The 18656-nt window shown below is 44.3% G+C and overlaps 1 protein-coding gene and 1 long non-coding RNA gene across 4 annotated transcripts; one reads left to right on the plus strand and one right to left on the minus strand.

Annotated features, from left to right (window-relative positions):
- Positions 1-14222, minus strand: LOC309704007 (uncharacterized protein). 2 transcript variants are annotated; one of them, XM_082528956.1, is made up of 4 exons: positions 13918-14222; positions 10384-12869; positions 9225-9356; positions 1-2719 (listed from the first exon to the last, which is right to left on the minus strand). In XM_082528956.1, exons 1-4 carry the CDS (start codon positions 14005-14007, stop codon positions 709-711), a joined length of 4719 nt encoding a protein of 1572 aa, XP_082385082.1. In that variant the 5' UTR covers positions 14008-14222; the 3' UTR covers positions 1-708. The 2 variants fall into 2 exon arrangements, with proteins under 2 accessions (XP_082385082.1, XP_082385083.1); XM_082528957.1 differs by lacking the exon at positions 13918-14222 and adding an exon at positions 13800-13904.
- Positions 14223-15584: 1362 nt separating this feature from the next.
- LOC309704008 lies at positions 15585-18656 on the plus strand. 2 transcript variants are annotated; one of them, XR_014276112.1, is made up of 3 exons: positions 15585-15738; positions 16286-16418; positions 17024-18656. It is a non-coding gene; the product is annotated as an uncharacterized lncRNA (long non-coding RNA). The 2 variants fall into 2 exon arrangements; XR_014276113.1 differs by having other exon boundaries at positions 15586-15738; positions 17058-18656.

Genomic DNA, 18656 nt, shown 5'->3' on the forward strand with positions numbered 1-18656 from the left:
TATGATGAGTCAGAAAGCTTTAATGAGTCATTACTTCTCCATCTGTTTTACAAGCCACTGCCAACATTGCTCATACATTTGAGTAAAAAAAGCATTTTTTTTACATTACTGTAAAAGATTTTTTTTTTAAACCAAACTTTTATTCAGATTTTTTTTTTTTTGCACACAGAACATGTAAACGCACAAACATCCACTCACTTACACAAGCATGTGTCCGAGTGTCATTACCAAATTCAGTCATCATTCCCCTGAAAAGGCCAGTTTTGTTCAGGTTTACACCTTGTCTTTTACTTTTAGTCTAGAGCTACCGGTTTTGTGGACTACATGTGATTGAGAGCGCTTCACTCTGGACTCATCCTTACACTTTTTTTTTTTCTTAAGCAGTTTGAACATGGGAAAAAAAACAAAAACCAACCAATTGATAGCGAGGTTTGGAGGGGGTTTCACCCGCTTGCCTCAACGATTAAAATAATAAAAGTAATACAAAAGTACATGACAGTGCTCATGTCTAAACAATCAGTTTATTGGTGCTGCCTCAGAAAACAAGTTTATTTTGAAAATCAGTCACTAGGAATGTGTTTGTACTCGAGTTAAATTCTAAATAAACAAGTTTATAAATGGTTCATGAAAAATGATGCTAAAAGTATAATGCAACAGTTTGTCCCTGACATTTATTCCGAACATTTAAATCTCTCGTTTCATCGTGTCCTACGTGGCGGAGCGTTCGTATGGATGGGTGTCAGTGGTAGAAGTGGAGTTATACTCCGAGATGATGTGATTGTCCATGTGGGGCTCAAAGTCCCTCTGAGCGTATTTTGGTGGTGGAGGCTCAGAGTCAGGGGGGAGGTTATGTTTTGAATCAGGATCAACGTGGTTGGGGGGCCGGAGAAGATTCGGGTCCATGCCGAGTTTGGACTTTCTGTGCGAGGCGTTGAATGTAATGCTGTGTTCAGAGGGAGTAGAGGAGGAGGAGAAGGCTGTGTGGTTCAAGTGTCCGTCAATCAAACAAGACGAATGCAAGTTTGCAGGTGCAACAAGACCCACCGAGAGTGGCTTTCCCTCGCAGTTCAGCACCGACGCCGTCTCCTCGCCTGTCCGTCCTCCCGAGGCCGGACTGGAGGAGTGGAAGTCAACTGGAAGCAGGTTCACGGTGGACGGCGTGGCAGCTGTTGTCAAGCCAATTAGAGTCAGATTACTGGAACAGGGGGAGTTAGGGGGTGAGACATCATTCTGAGTCCTGGAATCACTAACAGAAACGGGAAGTGATGTGTCGTGAGAGTTGACTCCTGAGTACATGCCGCTACGTGCCGGGGGACCTCCAGCAGCACTGCTGAATCGATGAAAGTCAACGGGTGATGCCCAGAAGGAGTTGTGAGTCTTATTCCTGCAGCTGGCGGAGGTAGAGTGAGCAGGAGCTGGCTTCTCTTTGGACCAGCCAGCAGCTGAGTGGAAATCAATGTCCGATGAAGAATTCACAGGATTTAAGTCAACGGGTGAGAGGATGGAAGATATTCCCATCGTGCTCTCCCTGGTGGAATGTAAAGCTGAGGAGTTTAAGGAGTAATAACGAGAAGCCGTGGGAGTCGAATCACACGCAAAAGAAGAGGAAGAGGGAGCGACAGGAGGTTTGTGACCGGAGCGATCGAAGTCAGTGGTTAGTGCTCGGACTTTAGAGAGAGCAGCTGAAACGCTGCTCATGTTGGCCGGCTTGCTGCTCAGTGCGAACGTGCTGGTCAGATGTCTCTTCAGTGCAGAAATGGGCGGGATGGACTCGCTGTCGTCAGGCAGCTTCGCGGGCGAACAGGAGTCGGTGGGATTTAAAGTATGCAGAATTGGTCCGGCAGAGGTGTGATCTGAGTGGAGGTCTTTGTTAAAGATAGGGGAGCGGCGTGGACTCCCAGCATCTTTGTGTTTTAGTGGTGGCGGCGTGTTCCTGTTGTATGACCGAACCGGGCTGGCCTGTCTGAGGAGCGGAGGGGCATCCCTCCCCTCCTTCCATTGCTTGAGTTGAGATGGCGAGTTTATGGACGTAGCGTCCTGATTCTGGACTGGCTGCTCCTCAGAGAAAGTGGATTTCCAGCTGTCCTGCTGTTGATGAGCCTGACTAACGCCACACGGATCTCGGTAGCGCCTTTTTTTGGAGTCTGGGGAACAGCTGGCGTCAATGTCCAACGGGGCTTCACGTTTAGGTGCAGCGATCCTGTCCAGGTCACTTAGGATGGAGGCCAAGAGGTGGCTGTCAGAGGTTGAAGCTTCAGTATGTCTTTTATGAAGAAGATCAGTCATTACGCGGGCAGCATCCTGGTCTCCCATTGGTCGAGAGCCCACGCTCACAGAGCCCATGTTTCTGTGACTGTCGGCATTGGGTGTCTTTGGATCTGTCGCTTTGATTGGTCCTTCTACATCAACATCCAGGTTCTCCACGTCCACCTCGTGATCGCTGTTGTCAATGGCGATCAGTCTAGCTGCCTTGGAACGGCCCGCCAGCTCTGTGTCCGACCCATCGTATCCTCGGTCCAGAATGTCAACGGGAAGCTCTCCGATTTCAGCGTCCAAAACGCCGCCCACACTGGCCGAATGCACCAATGGAAGCGGAGGAAGGTCTGAGAAGTCGACGGTCTGCTGGCTGCTGAGTGGGCTGCTGCTGATACTGCCGCTATTTTTGTTGTTGGCGTCGTCGTGGGTGCTGTCGCTGTCCAGGGTGATGATGACCGGAGAGCTGACAGAGAGAAAGACAAAGAAATAAAATCAGAATAAAATCAGAAATAAATAACAGCAACAACCCTCATCACTTGAGTCTTCTGTGATCAATAATGGTGTTCTTCTACAAAGGGATCAATACATAGATCAATCCCACCTGAAGTACATATTGTGGTAAAAATCTTAACGTTATCCATCCATCCATTCGCTTCCGCTTCTCCTTTTCAGGGTCGTGGGGGGCGCTGGAGCCTATCCCAGCTGTCATAGGGCGAGAGGCGGGGTACACCATGGACAGGTCGCCAGTCTGTCGCAGGGTTAACACACAGGGACAGACAACCATTCGCACTCACATTCACTCGCACATTCACAGCTAGTGGCAATTTGAATTATCCAATTAACCTATCCCCACAAGCTGCATGTCTTTGAACGGTGGGAGGAAGCCGGAGTACCCGGAGGGAACCCACGCAAACACGGGGAGAACATGCAAACGCCACACAGAAAGACCCCGGCCTGATGGTGGAATTGAACTCAAGACCTTGCTGTGCGGCAACAGTGCTAACCACCGTGCTGCCTATCTTAACGTTATTAAAGATTTTATTCAGCATTTGTGAGCATTTATAGCCTTATTAGTGCAGAAGACACCCACATGACATTTGTTGGACTGGTGAACACATTTTAACTCTGCAGTAAGCACAAAACTGAGTTGGTGTCAATTTTTAGCAGAGGTTAAAACTGCTTTTTTTTCCTGGAAATTTTTACTGTACTTACGGAGCTTACAAATAATACATATTTAATCCTGTAATGTGTATCGTATCTGTGAAAAACCCAAATAAAACTTTTAAGAAACCATCTGCACAAATAGCAAAAATTATTCATTTAAATTAAAATTTGTATCTGCAAAATGATATTTATTTTCCTTTTTTCTTCCTAGTAAAAGGTTCAACAAACAGGTTTTTTTTGGCATTTATTTAATTGTTCAGGCTTTACAAGGTGAAAAACCTCAAATTTGGACGTTTTATTTGGGGAAATTGTAAAGTTCAGCCATTTCTTTTGTTATTAACCTCCTAGGACCTGCCGTCCACATATGTGGACATCACATTTTGGGTTATTTAGACTAAAATACTCAATTTTGCTCTACATGGGCCTGATATCCACTTACGAGGACATTATACTGCCACTGTTCTATCAAAATTTGAAACGAATATCCTCATATGTGGCTCTTATTTTTCTTAAAAACAAAAATAAGGTTAAAAAAAAAAAAAACTTTGTTTTTACATTCATCAGGCCCCAATATGCCCAAATATCAAAGAAAAATTAAAATGCATGTCGTGGAAGAGTTCGGGTCTTAGGAGGTTAAAGTAACGTTTTGAACAAAAAAGTAGATTCTACTCATAATGTTTGCATCACCAGAAACAAAAATGAAATTGGACAAGAAAATTGCAGTCTCTGCACCTACGTGAATGTTCCCCGCAGATGGCTATAATCAAGCTTTTCTGCAGACACAGTGTCTGAAGGTTAATAATGAAACAAAAGATGGAAGCTCTGCCAATAAAATTTTAAGTCAAACAGGCAGATTTCCTCAGGAAGGCAACAGAAGTGGAGCCATCATCAGAGATGGATGAACTCTCTAAACACAAAGGAAAGGAGTTTCAATGCTTCCTTACTTGCCTCATTTAGCAGAGGATACATTGAAGCATCATTCATGAAAGGAAAAGAGATAATGACATCACAAAATTCCCTGAGACAAACAAAATACCTGCTAAGTGTTAGATGATATTAATGTTTACCATCCGTTACACGCTACAACCTGATGTTGACCCTTAAACAGCTGAACTCTGAACGCCACGCTGCTGCAACCTTAAAAATTACCGTATTTTTCAGACCATGAGGCGCATTAAGGGAAACAAAACAGTCAGATAACTTAAACTTTACTCAACTCATTCTTCTTGCCTTGTCTACTTCCGTACCATTGATTCATCAATGTTGAATTCTCTCGCAGCTGCTCTATTCCCATGTTGTTGCAGTATATTAATGACCCAAATACATGAATGTACTATTGCTGTGTGATTTATTACTATTACTGAAGGTTACTCGCCATACCAATACCAACTAGATATTTAAATCTTAATATAAATGAGTAACAGTAGAGTGGACATTAGGTAAGACTGCACTTTTTGCAGCAATCTTGTATAGAAAACTATTCCACGCGTATATAAAACAGGTCTGTGGCTCCGAACCGTAGTAAAGGGACCTCTGACTAATACGCCAGGTTCCGTGTTGAGCTTGTAGCCGAAAACTAGCTTTACTTTGTTGTCTGCGTCAACTTTGCTAGCGAGAGACAGAGAGAGGCGTTGAAACGCTACTCCACTGGAACTTATTGTTTCACATGAACACCGTGTACAGTCAAGTCTTAATAGCTTACTTACAACTGGACTTGTCAGGCACTCTTTTTGGCTGCAGTGGTCATTATTATATTTACATGCTTCCAGCTCCCGTTTCTGCTCGGTGACAACTTGTACTTTTCAACTCTCCTTTTTTGCACACAACAGGTATGGCAGTCCATTCTCCCTGCAGCATGGACTAAACTGCCCATGAGGCTACATTCTTTAGGGCTATGCCTGTAACACTCTGCCTATTGCCTTGATATAAAATTTTTAGAGTAATAATTTTCGCAAGTAGAGGTGACATGGGCCGTGAGATTGAGACACAGGCATTAGAGCCTGCTAATGCGTGTTTTGTTCGGGTTTCCATCCATGCCATGCCAGCCATGTTTTTTCGCACACAATGCATTCTGGGACGAGGACGTGTATTGGTTGTCGGCAGTTTTCCATCGGTGCTTTCGTTCAGCTAACCTGTTTTGTTTTTTAAAGTGTAACAACAGTTTTAATTAACTTGCCTATTAGTGACCTGGTTACGACTTGGTAGACCAGCACTATCTGGTCTTTGAGTCTGACGTTATTAGCCATGTCTGGGCCCAAACTCAAATGATCACTGCAGCATTACTGAGAGTTGAAAAACTGTCTAAATTTGCTCATCTGTAATAAAATGATCAGCGTTCTGCTCTGCCAGGTGTAACAATTAAGTTTAACATCCAGGCATCCATGAAAACGGAATTTACGTTAACTGAGTTAGAAGTTAGCAGGCAATTAGTTTGCTAGCTTCCATCTAAATATAATATACCATGTTCTGACCGAGAGATTTATTTAACAAATTAAAACGTACAGCTCTGCTATCACTTCCAACATAAATGACAACAGGAAACTAAACAGCAGTGACTTTTGTAGGGTTACTGAAGTTGGGCTAATGATAATGATGTGCTACGTGATCGCTAGCGCGACAAGCTATGTTAGCATAATATAAACAGTAAAGCTGGAGGACGAACGCTAACGAACAGAGGACTTATGTTTGCAAAGTTTGGTGTAAATGTTACAGAGCTGCGGTGATGTCACCGTTTGCAGGTCCTTAAACTTAGACTGCGTTACTGGATATAATGCCTGTGTTACAACTGTTGCAGTATAATACTGCTGCTGCTGGCACTTTGTTGGAATTGGACGTCATCACTAACATTGCAGGGTGGAAATCCCGTCAAGTCTGACGTCACTAGCCGTGTCTGGGTCTAAACTCCGCTGCAGGTCCATATATCAAACGATCACTATGGCATTACTGAGAGTAGAAAAACTGTCCAAAGTCTTTCATATTTAATAAAATGATCAGCGTTCTGCTCTACCAGGTGTTTAACAATTGAGTTAATTGAGTTTAACATCCAGGCATCCATGAAAACGGAATTTATAACATTTAACGGAGTTAGAAGTTAGCAGGAAGTTAGCTCGCTAGCTTCTATCTAAATACAATATAGCATGTCCTGACTGCGGGGTTTTGGAAACAAATTAAAACGTACAGCTCTGCTATCACTTCCAGCATAAATGAAGACAGAAAACTAAACTGCAGTGACGTTTGTAGGGTTACTGAAGTTGGGCTAGCTGGTATATAATGATGTGCTACGTGACCGCTAGCGACACAGCTATGTTAGCATAATATAAACAAGCTAACTTTTTTTCTCACTGGATAAAAGTTACCGTGAGTGTTCTCGGTGGTCAGGAACAAATGTAATCGCATGGCAGGATGCTGTAAAAGGACCAAACTTTAGCCAGGAGAACAACTGAGATAATCCATCCACAATACGAGGTTAGTCATTCATATACTGCTGCATGGGCTGGGCTGTAGTTACATCCTAAGGTTTTAAAAACTGAGCTTAAATAAATGATTAGCGGTAATAAAAGCCAAGGGAGGTCAACAGTGATCACTGACTGTTTTAGGAGCTTTTCTTAAATAGAAGAAAATACTTAACATTAAACATGTTAGCAACACAAAAGCCATATTAAACGCAGACTACTTTAGGCCCGGAAGTAGGATTCATCACGTCATCACTTAACGACTGGATAGACAGGTGAAACACGATATATCATGTTCTGACTGAGAGATTTCTGGAAAAAAAAGAAAAGAAAAAAAAAAACGTAAACGTACAGCTCTGTTATCACTTCCAACATAAATGAAGACAGAAAACTAAACAGCAGTGACGTTTGTAGGGTTACTGAAGTTGGGCTAGCTGGTATATAATGATGTGCTACATGCCGCTAGCGACACAGCTCATGGCAGGATGCTGTAAACGAACCAAACATCAGGAGAACCACCAAGATAATCCATCCACAATACGAGGTTAGTCATTAATATACTGCTGCATGGGCTGGTCTGTAGTTACATCGTAAGGGTTTAAAAACTGAGCTTTAAAATGATTAGCGGTAATAAAAACCACGAGAAGCCGACAGTGATCACTGACTGTTTTTAGGGGCTTGTTGAGATTAAATCGAACAAGATACAAAACATTAAAACATGTTAAAAACACAACAGTCTTATTAAATGCAGACAACTTTGGGCCTGGAAGCACGATTTATCATGTTATCACTTAAAGACCAGATACCGGTCATGGCTGCCCAAAGAACATCTGGATTAAGACAAACGGCTTAAAAAAGTTTTGGTACTTTACAACAAACCTTCTCAGTTGCCGTTGCCATTGGCAAGCAGTAGCCGCATAGACACCAGTAGTTTTCCCTCACTCTCTCGTCCTCGTGTGACGGATTGTTTTCATCTTCATCTAAACTAAGTACTTGTTGACTATTTTCATTCGCTCTCTCGGTTTGATCTGGTTCAAACTGGAAAGGTTGAACAGAAGCCATTTCCAGTGCACTGCTAACTGTGAACTCGATGCGGTGCAACCATATGACGTCACTACCCAGAGTGTATTGAGAAGTAAATAACAATGGCGGCCTACTGGTAAATGGTTTTATATAAAATGTGTTTAAAAGGAAAACATTTGGCGTATTTTAATACCACATGTGTTATTGAAAGCACAGTACATATTTTAACGCAAACATGTCTTGATAGCCGGGGTTCCCTTTAAAAGAAGACGCAGTGCAGCAGATCACTTTTGGACTAACAAAGAAAGTAATGTCTTGATGCATTCTCAATCATCCAGGAAAGTAAATCTCCAAAAGCTGATTCTGTTCATCTGGATGTAGCGTTTTGTGGGAGAAAGGTTTCGTCACTCATCAAAGTGACTTCTTCAGTCTCAGCTGACTGCAGGTTTCCCCAAATCTTATAAACCAGGGGTGGGCAACTCCAGGCCTCGAGGGCCGGTGTCCCTGTAGGTTTTAGATGTGTCCTTGAACCAACACAGCTGATTTAAATGGCTAAATTACATCCTGCAGTTCTCCAGAGGCCGGGTAACGAACTAATCATGTGATTCAGGTGTGTTGACCCAGGGTGAGATCTAAAACCTGCAGGACACCGGCCCTCAGGGCCTAGAATTGCCCACCCCTGTTATAAACAGTACATTTGCATAATGACTGAAACCAGCCCACTGAAGGAACAATGGGCTGGGAGGTCAGTTCCTTAATCTTAATTATGCAAATTGTCATGACCATTGATCAACAACCACTGACCAAAACCCACTGATCAATGGCCATGAGTACCATTCACAGAGAGTTGGGGAATGGCTGCAATCACAGCATTGTAAGATGGCGAAAGATGTACCCTTAGGCCCCCTCCTCGAAAGAAAGTAATATATCCTAAACAAACCAGAGAAATACAGGCAGAAAAATCCACCTTTAGGCTGGAAATGTAGCAGCAGAAATGTAGCAGCCTGTAATTTCTAAATAGCATTTCTGTTCCCCGTCTGTGAGCAAAGTGTGATGCAGGGATTGACAAAGACTTGTAGAGTGGATGTGTAACATCTCACATTCAAAAACTGATATCACCTGTGCAAACGGTACACCTGATAATGATCAACAGAAGTGTTTCATCACTGTGTTCATTTAAAATAGCTGATTTCACAGTTAATCAGGTGACGACCACTTCGCTTCGTCTCAGACTCTTCTTTACGTGTTAATTACTGTCAGCTGTATGAATTTGTGTAACGTGCTAAAACAAACCTTTTTTTCCCCTCCCAGCAGTGTGACACCTCGTACCTGCTCTGCTGAGCCTTGCGATGACGTTTCCGGCGCCGTTTGTGGGCAGGAGGCTGCGCCCCGTCGGCGGTGATGGTGCCCTCGTAGATGATCTCCACGCTGGGGCTGCGGTCTTGTCTGGACCTCCGGCTGCTGCAGAGGGAGAGCATGGAGTGAGCAACTTCTGGAAACGTCATTAAAACACCTGAACCACAGGAAGCTATTGAGAGGTCTTCCTCATCTGTTGAGCTGAGCACTTCACACAACAGCTGGTGAGATGTTTCAGCTGACAGTTTTAGAGTCAGGAAAGCAACTCTAAAAAAAGAAATCAACAGTAAGAGGAGAAACAACACGCGAACATGAAGCCTTTTCATTGCTGAAAAGAAAATCCCAAACATTAATATTAGACTGAGGTTCATTTAAACTTAAGAAAATACAACAAAACTGTGTCTGTTTCCAGAATAAAGAGGAATACGTTAATGCTGATCTCTCGTGGTAAAGGATTCATTTTTCGTGCATCGTCCCCTGAATAAAGAGCTGCAGCTTAGTGATTAACCAAAGATAATCATTTTCAAAACCTAAACACTTGCTTCTTCTGTTTACCTATCAATCAGATCTAGCTAGAAGCAGCCATCACATCAAAATGTATAAACAATGTTGCTAGGCACCACTGGCCTGCGGGAACGCTTTTACATTAATATTTATGGGTTCAAAATCACATCCCCTGTGGGGAATTCATTTACATGATTTTGAAAATCACAAGAGGTCAAAACGATGAGAACCAACAGGTAACATCCCAGGTAGGAAATGTTTCTTAGTTTCACCATACAACCAGTGACATCATGTCTGCTTGTGCAAGTCGCGCTTTGTGGTAGCTTCAGTCGGCAAAATAAATGTGTCAAATTACCGAAAAACTTAGTAGCTCAAGTTTTTCACTCAAAGCACTGTCCTGTGATTTTAAAACAACCTTTTTGTCAATTTGAAGAAAATCAGAGTGCCTTATGGTCCGAAAAATACGGTACAAGTCAAATGAAACCCAAATCAGAGGTGAGGGTGGTGGGTGAAACCGGCTTATCCTGCAAATCAAAATTTGTCAAAAACAGTCAATAATAGACCACTGATAATTTACACTCTTCTGGAAAGTCTAATAATAATAATAATAAATCCAGTGGCCTCTTACCTCTCGCCACCGTAGCCACTGCTCGCCCGCCTGTGCCTCTCCCTTCTCCTTCCTCTGTCTCGCTCCTTCCTCTTCCTCCTCTCTTTCCTCTTCTCCTTGCGAATACCGCCACTGCCGCTCGGCCTCCATGTGGGATCCTTGACATTGTTGTCCAGGTGGCGGCTCTTGCATTTCCTTTTCCCGCCGGGTTTTTCTCCGTGATGAGCGCTGTCGCTGGGGGACAGCGTGGGCGTCGGTGGCGTCCGCGGTGGTGGTGGGGGAGGACGTGGTGAGGACGAGGAGAGGGATGGTGAAGAGGCAGAGGAGGTGAGAGGGGACACCTGGGCGCAGGGGTACTCCCAGCTGGAGTCCGGCGGGCTGGGCGACGGTGGGGAGCTGGAGTCAGCGCTGGAGTCAAACGGAGGCGAGGAGCGGTGCCGCATCATGGCGGGATAAATGGAGCGATTTGGGTTGAACAGAGTGCCACTTTTCCTGTGCTGATTGCTGCTGCGTTCTTGCCTTCTCTTCCTCCTCTTCTCTCTTGCTGCCTCACTGGTGGACTTCCTGTCTCTCCAGCTCCCCATCTCCTGCTGCCGCTCAGTCTCTCCAGGCGTCGCCGGGCTGAGCGTGCACACAGAGCTCCTGCTCCGACCAGAGCTCCCTGACCATGAGCGTGCACGTGAGCGCTGTCCTGCCACCTCGCCAATTTTCTGCCCCTTGTCCTGCTCCTCTCTGTAAGTACCTGATGTGGAGGGAGGGATCGCTGGTAGGTAAGAGAGGGGAGGTGTTGCAGAGGGGGGAGGAGGAGCCTCCTCCTCTTTCTTCTTCTCTACCTCCTCTTCTTCTGTGTCAGAGGAGAGCTGCACCAACTCTGGCGTCCGTTCTGCAATCGGCTTCTTGTACCCAACGATGAGACACTCATCCTCTTCTCCCTGCCTTTCTCCTCCATCCTGATTGGCTGCCTCCGGCAGGGCAGGACTGAACGAAGATGAAGGCTCGGCGGTGGAGTAGGAGGGGCCTGGGGTTTCATCGTCCCAACCCGAAAGGCTAAGGACACTCGCTGTTTGGATGGGGTCATCTTGAGCTCCCACCTCCCTCCCCAGCCTCTCCTCGGACCCTCCCCCTGCCCCCCTCTCTTCATCCTCCCCCTCGGAGATGGCAATGACAGAGCTGCCATCGGACGAGCTGCTCATCCCATCCAGTTCCACTGCAGCGTCCGGTGGCTCGTACACCGCCTGCAGGTCATAGTTCTCCAGGCTGAGCGACGAGCGGGCGAAGCTGATGAGCTCATGCAGGAAGTGCTCAGTGCGTGCCAGCAAGAATGGCCGCAACTCTTCTTCTATGTTGGGTGTATTCTCCAGGCCGTGGCGGGCGAGCCTTGCCATGATGATGCGCTGAACGATGTCAACCAACGAGGTGTGCGAGCCATACAGCACCGTGAGCTCCCTCCGCAGCCAGGGGCGGAGCCTGTTCAAGTGGGCAGGGTTCCGACGGAAGCTATCTGCCGTGATGTCACGCTGTCCCTCGTTGCCGTGTACTCCGGCAACCCCACGGACCCGAATGCCACAGCGATAGAGGCCACGGCGAAAAGCCACCGTCTCTCTCTCCCTAAGTCGACGCACGGTTCCACCTTCACGCTGCAAACGCTGCCTTGCCGCTAAGCGAGTCATCAGTCGCCGTGATGCCCGGTCATTGGGGGCAATGGGTGCCACTGCCCCTCCAAGGCCTGTTAGTCCTTCAAATATCACACCGCGCTCCACCAAATCAGCACCTCCTCTTATCCTCTGTTCCTCCCCATCCTCACTGTCCTCAGCAACGACTGGAGGGTGAGGAAGAGGAGGGAGTGGAAGGGGAGGGGAATCGAGGTACCACTCCCAACTCCCTGCCCTCTCCTCCGCCCTTCTGGCCCCTCTCTCCCTCCGCCGCCTCCTTGTTGTTGTCTCGCCAGCCTCTGACACCCGGTGCCGCCTCAGCATTAGCCTCATTTGATGGCTGCTTCTTGCAGCTGACGCCATCGCTGCCACCATTGCCACAGTAGCGGCCACGCTGCTGCTGGGGGGCGCTGAGCGTAGCGTATATTCCTTGAAGTCATCCTCAGCTTGGTTCCGGTAAAAGATTGAAGCAAAGGGCTGCTTGCAAAGCGGACACTCTGGCTTTTTGTGAGACCACTCCTGGATGCACGGGAAGCAGAAGCGGTGCTTGCAGCGGTCCAGGAATGCCAAGTTGTTGAAACGGTCCAGGCAGATGGGGCACTTGGAGTCAGGCGACGCCTCCTCTGCTGCCATCAGATGGGGGCGTGCTGACGTTGAGGCGGAGGACGCGGGTGGAGACAAGGACGAGGAGGATGTGGCCGCAGTAGAAGATCTGCTAGCGTTTTTCCTCCTGCTGCCACTCTCTCGACTCTTCTGCTCTTCATCTTCCTCCAGCGCAGCACCACGTCCTGCAGCACCTGCGGCTGCATTGTCACGGCGGCGAACGCGCAGCTTCATTCGCGTCGGTGCCATCACCTGAAAACAAACAACGCAGGAAGAAATGTGTCCTTATTCAGCTTTCAGGATTCAGAACTGTTGAGTACAGGTGAAATGACACCTGCTGAGAACAAAAACAAAGTCCTGGATTACAAATTAATCAGGTCACATGGCTCCCCAGTGCTTCACTTTGATCTAAAAACACAGGAAAGCTGTGGCACCAACACAGCTAGCAGCTACTGCTTCTTTGTCACTCTTTAAATTTCGCTACCCATTTGACTTTCTGCTTTTATATTTGACTTTTTATTGAAAAATAACTTAACTGTAAATCAAAGCCCCTCTTGTGGTGCTGTTCTTTATAGATTTATACTTCACTGATGCTCCTTGTAGCCACTATGTTAGCGTGCTAACACTGACTAACTGAAGCTCACAGTCAGGATTGAACACTGCGGTAAACACTTTGCACCTGTCAGAGCCTCTGTTTGTTTAAATCATCCGTCTGTTTAACCCTCCGTCTGTGGAAACCCTTCACACAGTTGTGTTAATATTAACACTGATTATTATTCTAATTATTCACCCAATTACCGACACGGAAGGACTCCCCTGAGTTTGTTAGCCTGCTAACACACCAGCTAGCTGTTACCTAAGCCTTCCATTTTGTTTAATTCTATCAATTCTATAAAGACCTTTAATTTTGCAAAGATTATTCGCGAAAAATCTAATTGTTTAAATTAAATATGTTTTTTTGTTTAAAGATTTTCAAGCTAGGGATGCTCATCGTTGCTTAAAAACCCTACATGCTATCTCTGGCTAACAGAAGCTCCCTGCCTGTTAGCATTTAGCCCACATTTGTTATTTTCTACGGTCATTATAAAAATCTGCGTTTAATTACTTGGCTTTACTCTTTAATTCTTTCTCCATAACAACAATGATGTTTTAAAACATTATATTGTTTATTTTATTACTTACAACATATTCTAGCAGGACCGATGCCGAGGTTGCTACCAGACCAACATGCTAACCAAAGCTAGCCGGGTTCAAACAAACGGCTTCCCCCAGCCTGTTAGCATGCCTGTTAGCTTCGTACCTGAGCTGAGGAAGCAGCAGGCTCCGCGGGTTGCTCCTCATCCGGATTCTTTCTCCTCCTCCGGGTCGAGCTCCGCGCTTTCAGCGGCATCCGCCGTCACCGAGCTCAGCGATGGCCCCGGACACACACTGTATCGATCCGTTTAGAAACCGACTGCTGTGAGAAACACACACATCTGCCTGTCACTGTCCTCAGAAGCGACGCTCCTCACAGCTGGAACGAGAAAAACGCCGCGATGGATGATGGGAAATACAATGACAGTCGAGTTTTCTTCGTCTTCTTCTGTGGTCAGCCCCCACAATCAGTTTATCACTGCCACCTAGTTGGGTGGGGTGATGGTACGAGGATTCTGAATGCAATCTGCAGCACAGGGTGTGAGGGACAGCACGGGGGGATCTATGGGCTCAAATATTTTGCACTTGTAAATAAGGATTTGTATGTGTGTAAAAAAAGATTTGTATGTGTAAAAAGAATTTGTGTGTGCTTAAAAAAGATTTGTGTGTGGACTTAGCCAAAAAATACGTGAGATAGTCTGCACTCAAGTTTCAAGTTACAAGTACGAATTGTGACCCTATTTTTCTTCCTTTCATCTGATTGGCCAATGTCATGTCAATCAGAGAACACATGGGTTTGGCTTTTTTACACACACACAAATTCTTTTTACACATACAAATCTTTTTTACACACACACACAAATTCTTTTTTACACATACAAATCCTGATTTACAAGTACAAAATATTTATGACCACAATTTGAGCCCATAGGGGATCGCAAGATCGTTTCCATGATTAGAAAAAATACTTCAGAGCAAGAGAAGAAGACTCTCCGGGGAGTAGGCATATTATCCCACTTGGGTTAGAGAGGATCAAGGCTGAGATTGTGCATGTGTGCAGGAAGGATAGTGGATGTATTGGAAAAAAGAATGTTGATAAGTGCAATCTAGATGACTTGTATACCCCCAGTCTATATTTGAAATCAACTGTAGAACTACTGTAGTGCTGATCTTTAGCCTAAATTTAAGATGTTTAACAACAACTATTCATGAGTTTCAGTCATTTCTTACACAGCCCCTGAATTCTCAGTAAAGTAGTTTGCACACTAACAAGCATTTCCCTGAATCTGATCTCTGTTCATGGGGACAGAGGCCAATATTAGGCTGCAAAAAGAAAGAAAAAGAAGGTCCTTTACATCTCTATCTACCATTGCAGAGTCCACAGGATACCTGGCTCCTCCCTTAAAGACCCTACTCACTACCAACAAACTGTGTTCACACTCCCAGCCTCTTGCTGGAGGTGTAGAAGTGTGTGACTGAAGAACTCTTTCTTCCTGCCATCAGACTCCTAAACACCTGACAGGAGTTTGTAAACTTGTTTTACCTCCATCTATATTCCTCTGTTTGCACACATGCAATTGCACACTCACTGCTGTCTACTGCACGTGCAGCTGAGGTAGCATTCTAGATTGATATTTACATAGTATTTGATTTGATTTGTATATATTTATATAAAAATAGCATATATTTTTTTAAAATGTTATATTCCTATTATTTTATAACCTATTATAACCATCCGTTATTCTATTTATCTAATTTATTTGATTTTCTTTATTTGACATCTCCTGCTGATTGATTGAAGGACCTGAAGGGGCAGCAATACGCCTTTTGTTGAGTCTGCCGGAAATCCAAGAAGAAGAAGCAGCGGCAGTCGAAGAAGAAGAACTGTAAACAAACTAAAGTGAGGCGGCGTTTGTGTTTAGTTTTTAGGTTTTAACAGAAGATGGAGGCACTCAGCAGGCGGGCTCTGGACCGGATTTACTCCGCGGTAAATTTTCTTTATTTATTCTATTGACTTCTCAGTCACCGGGACTAGACGCGGTAACCGTTAGCAACAAGCTACAGCCTGGAAACAGTAAAGCTAGCGAGGAAGACACTAACAAGCTGATATTTAACATCATAAAGACCAAAAATAAATGCATAAAAATTTTCACTCACATCAAAAATAGAACACGTAGAACATTGAAATGCCTGTTTGATTGTGAAAACACAAAATTACCGACATGTAACAAATTGCTTTATCGTGTGCGTTTATTGTGGTTCAGTTTTTGTTTATTACGTACGACAGGAAAACAGTCATAGTCTGAATGTCAGCATCATGTGAGTTTGTCACAGAAAAGTTGTGTGTGATCTTATACACTCATCAGCCTCAACTCATATTAGGTACAACTTGCTGGTTGGACATGAGCTGCTTTAACTCTTCGTGGCACAGATTCAATTGTCCAAAACGTGTTTAAAAATGCTGCTTAGAGCACGTTTAACCATCTTTCCAAGGTTTGAAGTCCTTCTGAATCAAGTCTCTCTCCGGCCTTCAGGTATTGCTGGCAGTTGTGGTTTTGTCCTGGTCTTATGTGATCTACGCCAGCAGGATCGCCTCCGTTTGGCTGCTGGAACAGAGGACGCGTCGTTGAGGCAAGACTGACCGTGCGTCAGAGTGCAAGCGTACAGGTCTGTGTTCTGGTCATGATGACATGTGGTATCATAAATAAAGTCATCTCCACGGACACCTGCACAGTGTAAAGGGTGTAAACTGTGGTATTGTTCAAAGCACAAAGTGAGCGTCATGCATAAAAGACAAAGCATGTTAGGAAGAGCTCTTTTAGCTGCTGGTACAAATGGGAGAAACAGACCCTGTTTCCTTGCTCATATGAACACCTCACTGCTCTTTTCACATCCCTTTAAACCCAGCCAGGTTGAAGTCACTGCAGCACCACCAGGGGTCAGTATATGAACTGTGATCTGCTGCAGATCTCAGGCTTCAGTCAGATTTTTGCTTAACTTTTTAAATTTGCTAATTAAAGTTCCTAACTGAATGACATGACCCTAAATATGAGCCTGGTTGTGGGTTAGATTCTCTAGGTACATAACAAAAGACCCTTTAGTGCTTGCCTCCTTTAGTGGAGTTGAAGCTTGAAGATCAGGCTGGTCATTTATCCCCGCACGATAGGATGTTGTAGGATTTTTTTTCCTAAAGTCTACAGTCGTTTGTTTAGTTGTGGATGTATTAGTGTGTCTGGAAGGACTTTCTTTGAAGTGAAGTTCTTTGGTTTCAGAAGGTTAAACCTGTTCCTCCTGCTCTGGTCTCAGGCTGATGGACCCCTTTGAGCCCTCGTTCCAGAGGTTCAGACCTGAACATATGGTGACTGTTCAGGTAGGAGAGGACAGAAGCGGCTGAAAGCACCAGAGGTTTCCAGGAGGTCAGATCTGAAAGGAGATGACACAACAACCAAAAACTGGTTTAAAAGTGGGAAAAGACGGCGTAATGAGAGAAACAATGAAGACGAGCTCCGAACTTGAGCGGGTTCTATGGGGACTGCGTTTAGCCCACAACACAGTAAAACCCACAACATCCACTCTGATACTTTATGTTGTAATTACTGCTGAGTAACTTAGAGTAATTGAAGTTGGATTAATGACTTCTTGGGCAGTCAGACCAGATCTCTCTCTTTAATTGAGACTTTTATACATTGTCCCACATCTGTCTCACATTTTGACTTCTTCTGCACTTTTTCTAAAGTGTGGCTTTTACCCAGTGCATATCAAGGGAAGGCTTTTTTATATGTGTCAAATAAAGATTAGCCTGTTTAATGTTGCGAATGTTACAAATTACCAGAAAGTCATAAGATTTTCACATTTTAGTGATTATGATTGGAACCACCACAAATGAAATGGAGTGTCAGTATTTTAGAATCAAAATAGTGTTTTTGTTGTAGTTGTTTTGTTTTGCACGGAAGCAAGTCTGGTGTGAGGTGACACAGTATGCTGTGCCACAACTGACTAAAGATAGCTAAACTCTGGTGTACTTTTTATTGACATAATCTATGGATACATCACTACTGACACCCACAGACAGTTTCAGTTGGAACAGCAGGAGTATGTAAAGACTATCACATGAGCGCCCTTTAAATCTTATTATATTTACTTAAAAAAAGAATTGGGAAAATTGCATTCACATATATTGGATTACCTCCCAGCATTTTTAACACTTTGTCCCACACTTACACATATCATTTATTGGGATCTGGTCAGCCAATCAGGAATCTGTACTTTTTTTGTCTTATAATCACAATAAAAATGCTCCAACAACATAAACAGGGTCCAGGGGTCCAATTCAGGAACTCCAATTAGCTGAGGTGAAGCTTAGCCGCCTGTGTCATCATCCACCTGTCAGTCAAAGAGGCCACGCCCCAATAATGCAAATTTTAAACCTTAATATAATTTAAACAGATGACGTATAAAAAATTCACCCTCCCTTAGAGTTGTTAAGAAGAGGGGAGTTAGCTATAGGGTTCAAAACCTTTATTGTAGCAGGGTGTAAATATGTTTGTTTGTCTTGTAAAGTCAGATGTTTTAACACAGTCACTCTAGTGGACATTAGAGGAACTGCAGGCTTCACATTCACAAAGTTATTTATTCAGTACATGTAATTCTATAACTAGACACTACGGCTGAATCACCAAAAAGTTTTCTGCAGTTTTTTTTAATGTTTGTTTTTTAAAATTCAATTTAAACTCCCAAGTGTGAACTTCCCTAAGGTCTAAATGTGTCTTTAACATTGGGAAACCTGATGGTCTGATGCTTTGTTTGTAGTTTAATATTACCTGATCTACCTCTAAATTAATGTAAAAGCAATAAAAAACGAGTATCTGGTCATTTTTCTGTATATTTCAACATTAAAGATTAGTT

This window comes from Aulonocara stuartgranti, assembly GCF_965226115.1.
Source record: "Aulonocara stuartgranti genome assembly, chromosome: 3".
NCBI classification, from domain to species: Eukaryota; Metazoa; Chordata; class Actinopteri; order Cichliformes; family Cichlidae; genus Aulonocara; species Aulonocara stuartgranti.

Excerpts from the sequence above, each read along its gene's own strand:
- LOC309704007 (XM_082528956.1), bottom strand. The coding sequence starts at position 14,007 with ATGCCGCTGAAAGCGCGGAGCTCGACCCGGAGGAGGAGAAAGAATCCG. Across the intron at positions 9,357-10,383 it reads AGTGGCTACGGTGGCGAGAG|CAGCCGGAGGTCCAGACAAG; the intron begins GTAAGAGGCCAC and ends CTCCCTCTGCAG. Across the intron at positions 2,720-9,224 it reads CGCAAGGCTCAGCAGAGCAG|CTCTCCGGTCATCATCACCC; the intron begins GTACGAGGTGTC and ends TCTCTCTGTCAG.